Source organism: Leiobunum rupestre, chromosome 1 (genome assembly GCF_980474605.1).
Source record: "Leiobunum rupestre chromosome 1, qqLeiRupe1.1.hap1, whole genome shotgun sequence".
In the NCBI taxonomy this organism is placed as follows: domain Eukaryota; kingdom Metazoa; phylum Arthropoda; class Arachnida; order Opiliones; family Sclerosomatidae; genus Leiobunum; species Leiobunum rupestre.
Genome location: NC_143384.1, coordinates 32,153,547 through 32,170,958, shown reverse-complemented (window position 1 = coordinate 32,170,958; position 17,412 = coordinate 32,153,547). Strand labels below are relative to the sequence as shown.

Sequence of the window (17,412 nt, the reverse complement as noted above, 5' to 3'; positions counted from 1 at the left end):
TAATTATTTATAATTGGCCTATTCTTCAAAATAGCCCATTTTGGGTGAAGTGTAGAATAGCTGCCCCCACCCTATTTGTTTTATGTATATTTTTTTGGATAGAGGGCAAGATGGGGATTATTTTAATGTAATTTTTTTGGCGGAAATGAATATTTACAAAGATATGAATTTTTAAACATTGGCCTTTTGCAGTGAATTTTCCCTAGGACGATTCTTTAAATTCCTAGGTTTTAATGCGTTTTGGATAACGTGGGGCTGATGATGAAAAAGAAAAATGTGGTAATGCAAAACATTACTAACTTATTTTTTTATTTTAGGTATTTTCGCCGTATTTCAACGCATTTTAGGGGTTTTGGCGGGGAAAATAGGTTAGGTTAGGTTATTTATATTATTAAGTTAGTTGGATTTATATCGGGTTGACGATACTTGATGCGTCAGGCTGGGTGATGTCCTCTAAGTTGCGTTTTAGATGGCCCATAGCTTTTTTTAGTATGGGGTTGGGGAGGCGCCGTGCGCCCCCAGCGCTCGAGCGAAGTGAGTGCGCGACGCCGTCAGGCGCCAATACTTCGAATAAATTCGACGTTGTTTAAGTCAACATCACACAGAAGACATACAATATGACATAGTATGGTTAAAAAAAGCCTAAAAAGCGTTGAAATGCGGGGAAAATTCCCAACCCTTAAAAGTTAGTACTGTTTTGCATTTCAGCCTTTTTCTTTTTCGTCATCAGCACTACGTTATCAAAAAAGAATTAAACTCAAGGAATTTAAAGAATCGTCCTCGTCATCAGTCCTACCTCATCCAACACGTACACAAATCTCGAAATATGTCGTATTTTCCGTTGTAAAAATTGCTGGCAAGTAACAATTTTACATTGATCATATCTTTTTAAATAATAAATTGCGGTTAAAACTTTTTGCATTACTGTAATCCTTGACAAATAACAAACCAAAAAAAAACACAAAAAAGTACCTATTGTTAAAAAATCCCCACTTGAATACTCAGTGCAATGCTCAAAAACATAGGGAACAAAGGCTTAACTTTGAATTTCCATAACTCCACGAATAATTGTTTCTGACAAAAGTTTTTTGCACCATTGAATCCCTAGCATCTTAACCTTTTTTTTAAAAATAAAATAAAAAAAAATTGGGCTCAGGGACCTATAATTAAAAAATCCCAAGGTTGAAGTTGGCGCCATCTATTATAAATAAAAGCATTAAAATCGAACCTCTAAGGGCTTCCTTGTAAGTATTAAGTTTGTAATCAGTCTATACCCCAAAAATCTCTCTTAGGCCTTGCCACACAAATAAAACGACAAAATTTTCATAAATAACCCAAGTTTTTATTTATTTTTTAACTTTTTACTAAAAATTAACATGGAAGATGTGTTATTTCATGGCTCAGTAGTTTTCTCAAATCAGTCTTTTGTTTAAATTTCTATCTACAATAATTTTTTCCTCTAAGTCTATGAAACAAAACAATATCAGGTACTCCTGAAATATATTAAAACTTAAATGCCACTTTTCCTAATCATAATTTTGTTTTAACATTTCACCTTTTATTTGGAATGATTGGTTTTTAAAAAGAGTGAGAATCATTTAATGGGTGTTGGGGGTGTTCTATAAAATAGAGGGGTGGTTCTATAGTAGGCTATTCTAAATATAGTAAATTTTTTTTAAAAGGTGGTGTCATTATAATTATCTAAAAAATGATTATGCTAATTTTTTTTCTTCAATTCTAAATAGATTAAAGAGTTCTAAAAATTTTACCAGTGTTTTTAAAATGTTGGTTCGTTGAAAACAAGTTTTGGCGTCATGGAGAACTTAAGTGAACGTTTAAATTTTAATGTGTAGAATTTATTAAAAATATTTACTTTTGACTTATTTTGCGTGGTTGGTAATAAAGTTCATTCCTGAGTTAATGGATGAATTATTATACACTGGGAACTTGGTCCGTAATGAGCAATAGTTTTAAGTACTTAATGTTTACGTATTTGGCGTCATTTAGGTTCAGTCTAATACTAAAACTTAAATTGAACAGTCATAAGTAAAATATATATGTTGGAAGTATGACACAGTCCAGTTTATTACAAAGGACGCAAAATAAGTCATGACATAGTTCTTACTGCGTCAATAAATTAAAAATTAGTCTTATACTTTTAAATGTGTAATAAAAATCCACAATGCAAAATACGTTATGACTATCTTTTCCCCTTTAACTATTCTTTAAAACATTTAAAAGCAATTCTTAATTAGATCCATGACGCAAAACCCATAATCAAGACCAACAATATTTAATTTCGTATTGAAGATATCAGTTTAAAGGTTATAAATTAGTGCCAATTTAAAAATTAGAATAATTCTGACTTTATCTTTAACTTAGTCAGTCGTTCCCTTGAAACTATCGTTGTAAGGCATCATGTGGATTAGTTAGCATTATTCTACAGACTATTTACACAACCTACCACCTAAAAAATAATCTTTTCACTGAATAGGAATCTCATAACGTGCACTAATTCTTGCCGTATGGGCCAGGATACAATTATGACGCGTTTTTATGCAAAAATAGCAAATTTTTTCATAGCGAGGGGGGGCCTAAATTGTGCATAAACTTGAAAATATGCTCGCATATAAATTTTTTTTTTATTTCGACTAGGCCTTAGTTAAGCCTTGGCCAATAATTTTTAGTCATAAGATGAAAATTAAGTTAATTTTAAAATAAACGAAGGCTAACTTTTATTTTTCTTTTAAAGGTTTAAGACTTGGCCGTCATTATGTAGATAAACCAAGGCTTAAATTTGGAAACAACTTAACCTCTGGCCCAATTTTTTTTCAAGAATTATCTTTAAAGGCTATTTTTTTTTTCAATCTCAGACTAAAAACTATTGACTAAATCTCTTATAGGCAACAACGTTTCCGTATATTCACATATCACACCGTTTTTTGACTTTCATTGATTCATAATACTTTTCTTGGAACATTCAAAATTGGTTAACTTAGCCTAAATTTACACACTTAATTTCCCGATATATAAATAAAGAGTTAAAAATATAGTAATACCAAGCGATTGTGGCAAAAGAAATGAAAAAACAGGCGTATTTAAAAAATAAAATCTCATTTTATGACAGATAAGGCTAAGATAAGCACCGTTTTAAGGAGAAATTAAGCAGCACCAAAAGCGTATGCTAAACTAAATATAGAGAGATTTCATGCATGACCATTGTCACCACTTGCGTGATTTGGCAAAGAGAGTCCCCACTAAGTTGTCATCTAGAAGGTGTGGAGCTCATCGCAGATTGGCCACTGTTGGTAGTATTGCCACTGTACGATGACTGCAAACTTGACATGGAACCTCTGCTCATCATGAATTTGGGTAAAATAATCAGAAAATTTGTAAGGGATTAGAATATTAAACCTGTGATTACACGACTAGCATACAGTAAAGTTTGGCTATAATTAAAGATAATTTTGGTGTCTAAGGCCTTTGGCTGACACCATAAGTTTGTTCTCAAATCAAAAAAAATTAAAGAGATTAATCATAATGGTACCAAAAACCACCTAAAATTTCCAACTATATTCATATTTCAGAATTTAATTAAAATAGCAGATATTTAATAAATTTCCATAAATTGAGCCAAGGCTTAGGAAAAAGAAAGGGAAGGTATTTTACACATGTATTAAAACCAAACTTCACTGTGTAGAATCAGTCTACTATATACTCACTTGTAATCTTGAGACTTTAAAACTTCGTGATAGTACATGACTTTGGCCTTGTGAGTTGTTAACGGGAAGTCAAATGAATGGTGGTGAGGATTTTCGTATTGCTTCCATTGTAGGATATATGCTCCATGTGAACAGGTTACATGCGAACCCTGAACGCTTTCTCCGTCATGGCACGTTAAAGCTGCTTCAACGCAAGTGTAGTCTTGGCCTAGCACCCATGTTTTAGGAATAGCGGTGTACTGCCCCTTTTCTTCTAGATTGAGCATTGCTAAGGGTAGGGGCGATGGAGCGCAACCCGCAACTTCCTCCTCTTTGGATTGTTCCTCGGATGGAGGCAAGGGCTTCTTGGTGTGAAGAACGCTGAACGTGACATCAATCTTCATCACGTCAAAATCCCAACAAATAACACTGCCCTTATCGTCTATGTTAATCACAACCTAAAAATTAACAGCTCAGTTTTAAAACAAATTAAATATATAGTGTTAGTTGTAAAGTATTGGGTTGAAAGAAACGTTTATTTAGTAAAACCTTGGCTTAGCTAGGGTCAAACCAGAATTCAACCCATTTAATAGGCCATCATCGGAGATGCAAAGTGAACTTCAAGCTTTGGTTGCCTAATGCAAATGTTTCTAAACAAGAGTCAACAAAGATTTCATCCAAACCTTTGTAGTTCTGAATGTTTTAACGTACTAATTTAACTACTGGCGAATTTCGTTTATTCTTTTAGGTTGTTTTTCTCTTTCCATTTCGAATAAAAGATGACATTACCATAGTGTTCTGAGTAGTGCTCGAAATGGACCAGAACGCTGTTCCGTTTAAGTTTTTCATCATATCGTTCTGGTTTGTAAAGATTATTTTTTAATGCACAGCTCCCGTTTTTCAGAATAATCGGAAGCTTACAAAGGAAACACATTTCGAGCACTGGTTATTAGACTTGTAAAAGGAATTCTGTTAAAGTTGCTTATAACCCCTTATTTAATATCCTTTATTGTTATTAGTTCTAAACTTCTATTTATGTCGTAGTTTTGGTTTGGTGGTTTACGAACCTCATGCACTTGTCCTTTAGACAGGCTAATCGAATGATACATGGTATCGTCAAAGAAATGATTACTATCGGCTCTTTCTCGCTCGTATTCCTCCATTGGCATGTAAAAATTTTTAGGTACCAAACCACCATCGGGTATTGTAGACTGAAATATGGGAAAATTGCATAAATCTTAGGCCACTTCAATCTGATATGAGAGACGTTATAAAAGGCACGCACTCTACAATTTCCACCTAAAAAGTCTGGTAATTTTTCTTTGTCGATATATTCTAGTATCCCACCAGTCCCAAGATAGTCATTTCCTCCGTAGAAAACAAATTTGGATCTTGTATTGTCATTAATAAATGTACTGACGATTGTCCATAGGATAGGGAAGACCCTAGGAGCACGGACAATCATAACTTGACCCATGGTTTCGGGATAATTTGCTTCTACAATCTCTATTATGTATAGCAAGGCTTTCACACCAGGACGCCATAAATGACGCATGTTTAAGCCCTCTAAATCTAGTAAAACACCCCAAGAGCTGAATCAAAGGTAAAAAAATCAAACGTTAATTAAAAAAAAGATTTGACACGACCAAAATTTAAATAAGATACCTTATAGGCTTGCCACTAGCTTTCGTGGCTTCTTCTGTTCGTCTTAGACCTTCTTCGCATATATGCAATGTCTAAAAAAGAGGAATCTAAGGTTAAAAATACTTGTTACTTATTAGTTTTTGTTTATTACCAGTTTAACAAGTCCTTCGGCTCCTATCGACTTAATAAAACCTTTAACATCCATCTGTCCAAGACGCAGGATGTACAATGGTTTACCAACTAGAAAAAGTAATAAATTATAGTCTAAAAGTTACAATCTTGAGCTATTTTTGACCTTACATTTATCAAAATGATGCCAACCACCAGGAAAAAACTCTTTAACCACTTGAGGAGGGTTGTAAGTTTTGAGAATGCGATCCAGTTGGTATTTCTTTCGCCATACGAGGGACTGGCATAGCATCTCACGAGCTTTTTCCAGATTGTAATCTTGAGCTTGCAAGAAGCGCATCATTGTGGTGTCGCTGGGAACTTTGCCCTGGTGAGCTTCCGCCATCCATTTTTTCAGTTGGACCAAACAGGACGCTTGGAACGGAGTTAGGTCACCAAGGCAACGTTCAATGTAATCCGATTCGAGCTTAAAATTGGACTCTGTCAATGGAAAAGAAGAAAAGTATTATTTTTCAACTGCAACAGAATGGGCTATTAATTTATTTAGACAATTTGAGGTATGGGTTAGTTTAAAAATTACTAATTGTGTAATTAAAATTGTTTTAGTAATACCACTTTAGTATCCACCACTTTCCCCCATTTTGTCTTTCCGTTGTTAGACAACGCGTTTTGAAATTTTCAATGTTTAGGCTTATAACGTTTTCCATTGGGCTGCTTCGAGCGATCTCAGATTACCCTGAAAAACTAAACGTTTTATATTGACCCTGTTTCTCCCTTGCGGATTGATCAGAGCTCCGAGAGAAATTTTCAGAGCCATCAGATCTCCAATGGAATACAAACTTCAGACACTTTTGCTTGACTTTTGGAAGATAGCAGACGATACGCCGCTCTCTTAAAAATTTTTATTTAATTGGGAAACATTTAGATCGATCCTCTGAGCATATCCGATCTAGAGAGATGACATAGGAGACAAAATTGGGTCGCTCTCGCAGTGGTTTCAATGGAAAACGCTATTAGTTTCTCTTTTCAGTGTAATAATCGCAAGCCAGATTTCCCGCACGACACAGATGAGTCCCAAATAGCCAGAAATTCCAATGGTAGACCAGTTTCCTCCTATTTCATTTTATTTTAAGATCTATTTTATCCGAGATTCGAGTCTTTTTATTTGCTCGAAGACCTATCGGTACAAGCCTTTTGTAACTTTTTAAATTTCTTCAAATTTGTTTAAGGTTAAGCTTTTTTATCCTTTTTCATTATGGACTATTCTACATATTCACGTTTTTTATCCCTCTAAGTAATACTAAAATTTAGTTAAAATTGAAAATAGTCAATCAAATAAAGAAAAATATTTAATAGTAATTGTTGATTTTCCATTTTAATTCCATAATGAAAAAATATTTTGCTAAAATTTGTAAAAAATATTACTAGACAAATTTAAAAAAATTAAATAAATAATGCATGCAAAGAATGCTAATGTATGTAATTGTCATTCCAATGATCAAAACAAAATTATCCTTTACCGTTACTAGACAAAGGCTCGGCCGAAAGGGTTGAAGCAATTCCGGAAGAACAAGGTTCAGAAACCTCTGTGGAAGTAGAGACTTTTTCAGCAACCTCAACATTTTTGGCCGCTTCGACTGCAGGTACGACAGCTGGGCTTTGGAAAGGAGGAATATAGGTAACGCCCTCGCTGATTATTTCATTCAGGTAATATTCGATTATTTCCTTTCCCTTCTTGATGTTAGTCGAATACTGTTTAATAGCTAGTTTTTCAACTGCATTTTCAAACCCGAAAAACGATTTAACATCCAAACTGGCAGACTGTTCGAAACAGGTCCAGTCTGGATTTTCGGGGTGAACCTAAAGTAGTGCAAAGTATATTAATACCACATTATCCAACTTTGAAAAAATGTTGTCCCATAAAGTAGTGTTGTTTTAGTATTTAAGGATTTTATTTTCTACGAATAATACGCTATCCAAAAAAAGGTTAAATTCAAAAGACCTTTGTCAAATGTTTAGTTTGAATTAAATTGAAATTTAGTTATAATTTTTAGGGGTTCACTTTGTCTAAATCATATTGCCATGAGCTTATTTATAGAGCCCATTGCGCAATTAGACTATTGATTTATTTAAACATTTTAAATATCTGGAAATATGCTAAAAAGTAAATAGCTCGCGATTTAAATTATATAGGCCTATGTGAGTGGGAAATTTGTAATCGGATAGAACAAGACAAGGGTTAGTCGAGGTACTGTCCGGTTACAATAGGATGAAGTAGGACCTAAGTTTAAATTTGGGCACTGTGATGTAATTTGGGTCAATTTAAGTGACTTGCTTGACCTGGTTTTTACCAAATTTAAAAATAGTCACAAATTTAAGTATTTAAAAGCATCTTGAACTCTTATTCTTAATGGTGTTATTTAATGAAACAACACTAAATATGGGCCAACAACCTCTGATAAATAAAAACGTACGGTATAAAGACAGTTTTCATTAACTACAACCCGGGAAGAAAATGTTTCGTTATGGGCTTCGATTTTAAGCGTACGCTCTTTGCGGTTCAAGGTATTTTTTTGAACAAAAAATACAAAATCCACTCCAATTATCTTTCGAAATGAATTTAAAAAAAAAATACCAATAGTTAGAAATGTATACACATTTATAATCCAATGGCTCCAAGATAAGGCACAAATAAAAAAAATTCTAAACAGTGTTATCATTAATCGGCCAGATTAAGTTACATTTTTCCACTGCCCTAGGGTACGTTAATTAGGGTGATAATTTTCTTGGATATGGCCTTATCTTAAAGACCATTACATCAATGCACTGAAAATGAACTCTGGCGTAGCTAGGTTGCGAAATTAAGAATTTTTAACATACAAAGCTTAGGCAATGACCTACCTTTTTTAATAAATAAGGTGCTTCAACATTTAATTTACAACGTCTTTCTATGATATGTAAACCTACTGCTTCATCTTTATATTCGGAAATGGTTTCACTGCCCAAGAAAACCGGTATCATTTTGCATGTTGGAAACCGTTTTTCATAAGCCTAAAACAATTTTAAACATGATTACCATGTTATAATGTGTTTAATGTAAATGAATTTACTTACAGCCATGACCATTTCAAAAGGATACTTATAAACACGTACAGGGGACTGGTATTTTTGAACCATCGTGGCAATTAAATACTACAAAAACCAATAGAGTTAAACATGTTAAATGTTTTGGTTTTAGACCTTAATAATAATTTAATAAATGGTTGTGTTACATATAATTTTTACACTAACTTTCTGCCATTTAGGTTTGAATTTTCATACGAATAATTATTTGGGTCAAATTTTGAGCCCTTGCATTTAAAACCTACGTATAAGCCCGTACAGGGACATTTACCACCTCATATATTTCATAAAATTTTCATTTTAGTACCTTTACGCTCTAGGCTCTACTAAGCTACTCTAAGCCTTGAAACTAACAAAATGTCTTTACCTTTGCTGGGGTGTTGGGGATAAATGAAAAAGGCTTGCAATTAAAAAACACCGGAAATAGTTTATAAAGCTTTTAAAACTTCATTTTTAAATCTAAACGCCACATTACCGATTTATTGAAATATCCGCACATACGTTAAAGCTCGCAAGGTCGATTGAAAGTAACCCGTACATTGGCGTAAGTGTTTGCCGATCAGTAATTAAGTCTCCCGGGGTTGCCAGGCAACTGCATAAACCTTTCAACGCAGTAGCCGAAAATTTCTCAAAAAGTAGCCAACAAATTTGTAAATTGGATCTAGGAGGATGGATACCGGTCATTCATATTCCTAAATTCAATAATCTACGAAAATCCAGCAGTTTATGAACTCATCGTGTTGGCCGCTACGTGTAAACTGAAAAGGCTAATAAGCTTCGTTTTTAGTTAAAATTTTGCTCAGATGTATCGCCGCATACTGACCGAGTTTTAAATTGAAAATATGTAATCTGTCTGCTCGCTCAAAAGAGTCTCTGCACAACAGCTGAAAGTTTCAACCGAAATACATTGAAATTCAAAAGTCGTCTGCTATTTCTTTACATATTTAGTTCACGGATATTAATGCAGATGGCACTTTAACCATTTTAAACCGGGTGTTATATCAGAGAGTGTAAAGATTATGGTTATATGACACTTGCTTTTTATATACTGCAATAAACATTTCAGAAAGTTTTAATTACGAAAATATTTTTTTGTTTGAATCTATTTTGTGGGTTTTTTTTTGGGCTGCTCCGAAACTGCTCTCAACTCCCACTAAGATCGTGATACTATTTCTTCTTGCTAGGATCATGTACATTTTACTCGTGATATCATCATTAGGGGACAATTTTGAGCTAAAATTTTAAATAAAGAAATAGCAAAGTTTTATAATCTTTCCCTGACTGGTATGGGGTTTTGGAGAATTGCATGGGGTTGGTGGTCCATTTTTTATAGTCTAACCTACCTCGAAAACAAATTGGTGACTCCATCAAATATCTAAGGAGAAACGTCAGCAATCAGTAGCCTATAGTCTCAATGATAAAAAAATTAAATTGCCAAATTTGGCTATAAGCGTAGAATCTGGCAATCCTGAAAATGAACCGTAACCAATTAGCGTCAAGCACGAATAGAGGGAAGTAATACCCGAGAATATGAATTTATAGTTAAACGAAATCGAACGCATAACAGGGTCGTCCAATAAACGTTCTTAATTTTTATCCTACTACTTAATGACATTTTCGTGACTGGCTCCCTCAAAACGATGTTCCTAGACGACAAGTGGCGTAAAACGTTTTTAGAAGGAAAACAATTCCAAAATAAAATGGAAATTGTAAATGCCCTGAGCAAAGCTTTGCAGCTCTTGTGTTGTATAAATTATTCAAAATAAACCTTGAAAAATACCTGTTTTTTTATTATACATTTTTAAAAAAACAATTTAATACTTGTACATTTAAACCGCTTTTTAAAGCAAGCATTAAAATATTTTATAAACATTATTAAGTTTTAACATTAAGTTTAATAATAAAAACATTATATTCGATACATTTTTAATTGGTCTTCAACGTCTTCAAAAGACGTGGTACCAAATTTTTCACTTTGTTCTTGCATGAGTTTATATATTTCAGATAACTGTATTTGTTGCGTGCTATTAAAAATAGCAAAAAATTAATAGTAACTGGACATATGGAAAATGACAACACCAAATAAGCTTAAATTTAAATTAAAAATATATTGCCAACTTCCACCAAAACCAATGAATCCTCCACCTTATTTATTACGTAAAATCCTTACCAAAGTATAAAAGTAGTTTATACGAGCTGTGAAAAACTCACATTTGCTCTTTTTTAAGTTCTTCTGGTGTTAGTTGAGATTTAATTTTCTCCTCCGCCACTGTAGCTTTCGATGTAGGTGCTTTTTCTTCTTCGGCCTATAGTATATTTTAGTTTATAATCATGGCAAAATTTAATTGAATATGTAACACATACAGGTTCCTCTTCATCATCCTCGAACAAACACTCCTGATTTAGTGAACATGGAAGATAAAATGCTGGTGGTTTTTTCTTGCGGTAGCGCTTTCCATTTTTCTCTATGAACTCATCCTCTTCAGCATTTTTAATTCCGTAGAATAAAGCCACCAACGAAGCAGCTATCAAAGTAGATAAAGCCAGAAAATAGGAACTGGATAGATTTTGAACTAACGTTTGAATACCCTCCATTTTTTAAGATTTATAATTTTTCACTACTAAATAAATGCAATATTTCTTTGCGGCCAAGGCTTCGTAGAATGATTCTGCTGACAAATCGGATCACCACCTAAAAATTCACAATCAGTTAATTTGGAGGCTTCCAAAATTCTCCAAATGGAAAAGTTATCTGAAACACAATTCGACAATATTACTTCATTTTGATCAGAGTAGAAATCGAACTAAATTTCCGGGTTTGCTACGAAAGAATTTCAAACGCCTTTTCTCGCTCTAATGCCTCAGCTTACTAAGCTAGTATGCATGCGACCCATTTACAGCTTACTTCTACACGATGCGAAATACTTTTGTTTACCTTTGTGTTGTATTAATATGCCGCTGCAGTTGAATACATTGATGAGAATGATCCGGTCTTTCTTTTGTGTTTTACGTCACTAGTACCCAGCTGCAGCAGTAAAGCCAGATTTTTATTTTTTATTTCCAATGATGTTTCAAGCCTCTCTAAGCTCTTACTGGCAGCACTTGAACACTAGGTAGTAGTAAAATTATGGGCCGAGAGGCTATGTTTACTGGACCATAAACAAACACCACCATTAATGGCCAGCGGGAATAGTCCTGCCTAGGACGGGAGAGTGGGGAACTGGAGAGACGGCTAAGCAATCTAAAGAATTTTGCGAGACTGCAGTTATTGCCCGACCACTTACCCTTCGACAGTTGGATTTTTCATACGATTGTAGTAAGACTAAATTTATGGCAGAGGCACGAGGCGTCAGAGAATTAAAATAAAAAAGATTACATTGTGTTAGACAGAAACCACAGTATGCATATTTTTTACGATACCTCGTGGGTTTAGGACAGAATTATTAATTAATTTTGATTTTCGAACTGGGTCTTTATTACTCCGCATACCCCATATTCTGGTTTTGTGTCGCCAAGTACGTACTGGGGTGGTGGAACAGATCGAGAATTATTCTTTAGATTCTCTATTGGGTTTTTTTGTACGACCATATTCATCTCGACATGGTAGAAATCCTGCTAATTACATTCTTCTTCTTCTAATTATATGCACCAAAGCCGATAGAGGCTGCTTATAGGCGCTCAGAGGGTGCGAAGGTTGTTAAGGAAGAGTGGTTTAGATTTGAGAGACACCGTTGACTGTGGGAGCTGATTCCAGAGTGGGACAGTGCGAGTGTAAAAATGGTGCTTGCGTTCCTTTGTAGTCACACGCGGTACAAAAAGTAAATTTTGTAGAAAAACGAGTGAAAAAATCACCTTCTCTTAAAATACTTATGCCCGATAAAATTGAAAAAACCTCTCCCAAGTCTGTAGCCGAATGATGCTCTTGAAGAGTTGGTATATGAAGAAAATTACGTCGGTACGCAGCTGTTTCGTTCCGAAGGGTTGGCACTAATTTAGTGAGTTTGTTGACTGACTTGTTTATGAGGTCCAAGTCTCTTTTTAATTGGGGGACCAAACTGGTGAAGCAAAATCCAGTAAAGATAAGATATAAGTTATTAAAATGGTCTTAATGACTTTAGGTGTTTTAAAGTGAAAAGTGCGTTGGACAAGACCAGTGAACATGTTGATTGTCTTTGCAATGATCCTGCAATGATGAGAGAAGGATAGCTTTTCGTCCACTTGCACGTTAAGATCTCGAACACATTTTACTGACGGTATCGCTTGTCCATGAAGGTAGTAAGTTGTCTTTGGGTTGTCTTTTCCGAGGTGAAGAACATTGGATTTCAATGTGTTGAACCCGAGACCAGACTCAGCAGCCCAAACCTCCACACGGAAGAGATCTTGTTGCAGTTCGGTAGAAGAGGTCAGAGGTGCCAGAGCTTTAATGAGCTTGGTATCATATCAGCAAACAGGCTGGCAAATGAATTTAAGACGGTAGAAAGTAGAGCGTAAATTTAAATTGTGAACAACAAGGGAACCAACACGGACCCTTGGGGCACACCGCTGGAAACTGCTCAAGAAGTAGAACTGGAATCACGTAAGACAACGCATTGTGTGCGATCCAGCGCCGTAACCAAAGACTATATATACGCTTCGCTTACTAGACAGGCGTCTCCATACAAAAAACCTGTTAACACTTTTGAAACATGGGAGAAGGCTTTGACCAGCCGTTAGAGGCGCCACGAGTAGCACTCTGAAGCGCGGAGAAAATTTTGACCCACGTCTGCTATCGTATGCAAGTTGAGCCATTGATCACGCCAGTCTATTTAGTGAAGCGTATATATAGTCTTTGGCCGTAACCAGCCTTAAAATTTGAGTAGGGCACTAGTAGGGCACTATTTTTAGTGGTGTAGTATGAGCGAGCGAGGCGCTCCGCAATGTATATTTTTAAATTGATGAAAATTTTAATGTTTTAATCTGTCGTCCAATACTCAATGGACAGTTGATCAGAGCCGGTAACGGGTGACGGGTGCCCCGTTTGTGTTAGATTTACTGCAAGTTTGCACGCGGAACCACAGAGTATGGAGGTAATAGAGATAAAACAACCGGGAGAGGTCCGCAACGAAACGTTCACCACCGAGTGGGTTGACAATGGGGAAAAAGCTCTGGAAACCGAGCTTCAAAAATCAAAATAGCTACCGCAGCGCCATTTCGGGATTCTTCGTAATCGAAAAGGCACAAATTTAATTGCAACAATAGCGCCAAAGAGAATTCTTTGATAGCGCTTGGTCTTTTCTCCTTTTCTTAGAGTACCTTTTTAATTTGAAAATTAATTTAGATCATAAATATGGCAAAGTGAAATCTACCAAAAGTTTCAAAATGAAAAACAGGACAAGAATACCGAAATGGCGCTGCGGTAGCTATTTTGAAGCTCGGTTTCCAGAGGTTTTTCCCCATTTTCAACCCCTCGGTGGTGAACGTTTCGTTGCGGACCTCTCCCGGTTGTTTTATCTCTATTACCTCCATACTCTTTGGCGGAACGAGCGCATGGAGGCGGCCATGATCAGGTGTAACGTTTTATTTTTGAACGAAAAAATTAAATTTTATAATATTAAAATAAAAATGCGTTCAACTGAAAAACTTTAATGATCACCAAAATATCTGGGTAGGGCACTTTCCTCAGATTTCAATTTCATCTCAAAATTCTAGGTAGGGCACGGCCCGAGTGGCCCTCCCCTGGTTACGGCTGTGGACTGCGATCTGAGAGAAACGCCATTAACCACTTTAGTACCTCTCCGGTTATTCCTGCAGACCGAAGACGTCGATATAATGTATGATGAGGAACTTGATCAAAAGCTTTTTTGATATCAAGATAGATAATGTCGACAGGTTGACCCTTTTCTAGAGCAGCAGTCCAAATATTTGTGGCTTACAACAGGTTAGTTGTACCAAGTATCCTATACAGGGTGTTTCAGAAGTCAGTGCAATAAATTTGAGGTGTTATAGGGGTTGAGTAAAGATGTTTGACTGTCTTTGTCGCGATCCTCTGCGACGAATAGGAAAAGTGCTAGAGAGCGTTAAAGTTTGGTCTAAAAACGCCTAAGTGTAAGCTTTCAACGAACATAAGAACCCAGATAGAAAACCGGTTTTAAAGGGGTAGTAGGGAATTTTCCTACTACAAAAAACACCATATTGTCGAGTGCAAAACAGTTTTATTTTTTAAAGTAAATGTTCAAATTGTCGTCCTCCAGCTCCTAAACAAAGTCGGCAGCGACGAAGAAGCGATGTCCGTACGGACTGAAACACTCCAGCTGTGGTACGAATCTTTTCCGAAGCGGCGTTAATTCGTGCTACCAAATCCACTTCCGTCTCCACTGGTGTTTCGTAGACAAGTTCCTTCATCCACCCCCACAGAAAAAAGTCAAGTGGGTTTAGATCCGGCTCACTTTTCGAGCGTTCCTCGACTTGCAATATCCAGAGAGATGGATTGGCAGAGGAGTTCCGGTCAACTGGCCTGCAAGATCGCCGGATCTAAACCCACTTGACTTCTTTCTGTGGCGGTGGAAAAGATTCGTACCACAGCTGGAGTTTTTCAGTCCGTACGGACATCGCTTCTTCGTCGCTGCCGACTTTGTTTAGGAGCTGGAGGACGACAATTTGAACATTTTCTTTAAAAAATAAAACTGTTTTGCACTCGACAATATGGTGTTTTTTGTAGTAGTAAAATTTCCTACTACCCCTTTAAAACCGGTTTTCTATCTGGGTTCTTATGTTCGTTGAAAGCTAACATTTAGGCGTTTTTAGACCAAACTTTAACGTTCTCTAGCGCTTTTCCTATTCGTCGCAGAGGATCGCGACAAAGACAGTCAAACATCTTTACTCAACCCCTATAACACCTCAAATTTATTGCACTGACTTCTCAAACACCCTGTATGTTAGAAGGATATGAGGCGAGGGATGAAAAATGGCAGCGCCGTCGCAGTAGCCCCGCCAGGATTTTTTCGCGAGTAGGCACTGCGTGATTAAGAGGCCCCCATAAAAAACTCCTTTGTAATTTTTGTTGTTCTTTAACTAGCCAAATTGTATAAAATAATTATTTAAAAATTTTATTATTATTAAATCAATAAAAGTTTTATTATTATTAAATTAATAAAAATTTTATTATTATTAAATTAATAAAAATGTTATTATTATTAAATAAATAAAAATTTTATCATTATTAAATTAATAAAAATGTTATTATTATTAAATTAATAAAAGTTTTATCATTATTAAATTAATAAAAATGTTATTATTATTAAATTAATAAAAGTGTTATTATTATTGAATTAATAAATTTTTTATTATTAAGTATATTATTTACAAATAAATATTACCAACTTTACTTTTAATCGAAGAATTCCACCCTACGATTACCTCTTTACCCATAATTCATCAACTACTTATTTAGGCTTGTCTCCCCCATTGTTAAGGGGGAAGACTACAGTGGCCATTGTCTAGTTTCGCGCTATTTCAAGCTGAACTGTTTTATTGTTGTGTTTTAACTTATTAAATTAATATTGATGTGTAAAACAGCCTCTTGTTTAGTGCTTAAAATAATTTTGACAATTTTAAATTTCAAAGTAAACTAATTATTACGTTTTAATTCGGACCCCCGGAGCTAAACACGTTGGGCAAGCGCCCAAACTACCCCATAGTAGTTGACCTCTTGAACAATAATTTTTCTCACTAAACTTGCTTTTAAATCATGACATTTTTTTTATAAATATCTAATATTGCAATAAAGTTTCCCCTATTCCCAATATTGTCGGCGGATGTGTAAGTGTTCCCCTGAAGTGCTAAATCTTGTTGGGCACATAAAATAATCACTTCCACGTGTGTAGATAGGACCTCTCTGTTTCTAATAACGTCTAGTCTATGGTGGTCGTTATCCTGGCAAACTATTGATCCACGGGATTTGGATTCCATGTAGTCTAAGTACATTTTGTAGGCTAGTTGGTGAGAAGATTTGTTGGAAGTGAAGTGTTCTTCGAATTGTGTCCCCATGTTTTTCCAATCCGAAAATCCCTTTAGAAATGCAGTGTTTCTACTGCCTAAAAATGACGGCAACAAAAACAATACACTGCATCCTTTGCAACTGAATATTCAATCATTTGATATTTGTCATACCAAGAAGAATTGAAACCTCGATTTTTACCGCCAATTAATCTTTTAGGAAAAGGATTTAGTTTAGGCTGAACTGGAAGGCAATCTTTATCTAGACTAATATCCAAGTTATTCAACGCGTGTAAGCCGTTATTTTGAATTGGACATGTTGTTTGATGTATTTTGTGCATGGTTAGAGTTGGGTTTGCAATTACTTCTGCAATTTCTCCTTCATGAGTCAGTTCCATTTCCATATCAGTACTGACGTTTGGAAGAACTTCAGCAGTATTACTAAAACAGTGACTATTATCAGTCTCCAAGGATTCTAAACCCTTTCCCAATTCTTTGACTAGGTTTTTCTCAGAACTATAGTTATGGCTTTGCGCCGACGATTTCAAAAAACGAGCCATTGCACCTTTCTGATTACTAACGAAACTATCTTCCCTTTTCCATTTTTCTCATTTTTGGGAGCCAGATAAAAATTTTCTGGTACTCATATTTGAAAATGCTACTATTATAATACTAATAGCGAAATAACCTTAAAAAGGTTTAAGAAAATAAAGCTTAGTTAAAGCTATGTAGTCTTCAAACAGACTTTTTAATAATACCAGCTATATCAAAGCCCTGAAAAAAGCGGTTTGAATATTTTTTCTAGAATAGCTAATTAGCCTTGAAAAAGGCTTTTTGAATA

General features: G+C 35.3%; 2 protein-coding genes across 7 annotated transcripts; both read right to left on the bottom strand.

The window, feature by feature from the left end:
- Positions 1-1,362: 1,362 nt before the first annotated feature.
- On the bottom strand, positions 1,363-9,262 carry retm (real-time). Of its 2 annotated transcripts, none has more exons than XM_090178809.1 (12): positions 8,965-9,262; positions 8,589-8,666; positions 8,376-8,525; positions 7,949-8,080; positions 6,995-7,334; positions 5,646-5,954; positions 5,497-5,585; positions 5,367-5,437; positions 4,987-5,293; positions 4,769-4,912; positions 3,723-4,159; positions 1,363-3,353 (listed from the first exon to the last, which is right to left on the bottom strand). In XM_090178809.1, the coding sequence occupies exons 2-12, from the start codon at positions 8,649-8,651 to the stop codon at positions 3,266-3,268; spliced, it is 2,130 nt and encodes a 709-aa protein (XP_090034935.1). In that variant the 5' UTR covers positions 8,652-8,666; positions 8,965-9,262; the 3' UTR covers positions 1,363-3,265. The 2 variants fall into 2 exon arrangements, with proteins under 2 accessions (XP_090034935.1, XP_090034943.1); XM_090178817.1 differs by lacking the exon at positions 8,965-9,262 and adding an exon at positions 8,766-8,846.
- A 1,098-nt stretch (positions 9,263-10,360) lies between these two features.
- LOC149962143 (uncharacterized) lies at positions 10,361-11,631 on the bottom strand. 5 transcript variants are annotated; one of them, XM_090164509.1, is made up of 5 exons: positions 11,533-11,631; positions 11,186-11,349; positions 10,962-11,122; positions 10,809-10,903; positions 10,361-10,621 (listed from the first exon to the last, which is right to left on the bottom strand). In XM_090164509.1, the coding sequence occupies exons 2-5, from the start codon at positions 11,190-11,192 to the stop codon at positions 10,507-10,509; spliced, it is 378 nt and encodes a 125-aa protein (XP_090020635.1). In that variant the 5' UTR covers positions 11,193-11,349; positions 11,533-11,631; the 3' UTR covers positions 10,361-10,506. The 5 variants fall into 5 exon arrangements, with proteins under 5 accessions (XP_090020635.1, XP_090020632.1, XP_090020634.1 ...); XM_090164506.1 differs by having other exon boundaries at positions 10,962-11,349; XM_090164508.1 differs by having other exon boundaries at positions 10,962-11,289; positions 11,533-11,611.
- Positions 11,632-17,412: the final 5,781 nt, after the last annotated feature.

Bases quoted from the DNA above. Each gene is read 5' to 3' on its own strand.
- retm (XM_090178809.1), bottom strand. From the start codon at position 8,651: ATGGTTCAAAAATACCAGTCCCCTGTACGTGTTTATAAGTATCCTTTT. The intron at 5,438-5,496 runs GTAATAAACAAA...CCTCTTTTTTAG, and splicing joins CCGAAGGACTTGTTAAACTG to ACATTGCATATATGCGAAGA. The intron at 5,294-5,366 runs GTATCTTATTTA...CCTTTGATTCAG, and splicing joins GCTAGTGGCAAGCCTATAAG to CTCTTGGGGTGTTTTACTAG.
- LOC149962143 (XM_090164506.1), bottom strand. From the start codon at position 11,192: ATGGAGGGTATTCAAACGTTAGTTCAAAATCTATCCAGTTCCTATTTT. The intron at 10,904-10,961 runs GTATGTGTTACA...AATATACTATAG, and splicing joins AGGATGATGAAGAGGAACCT to GCCGAAGAAGAAAAAGCACC. The intron at 10,622-10,808 runs GTGAGTTTTTCA...TATTTTTAATAG, and splicing joins GAACTTAAAAAAGAGCAAAT to CACGCAACAAATACAGTTAT.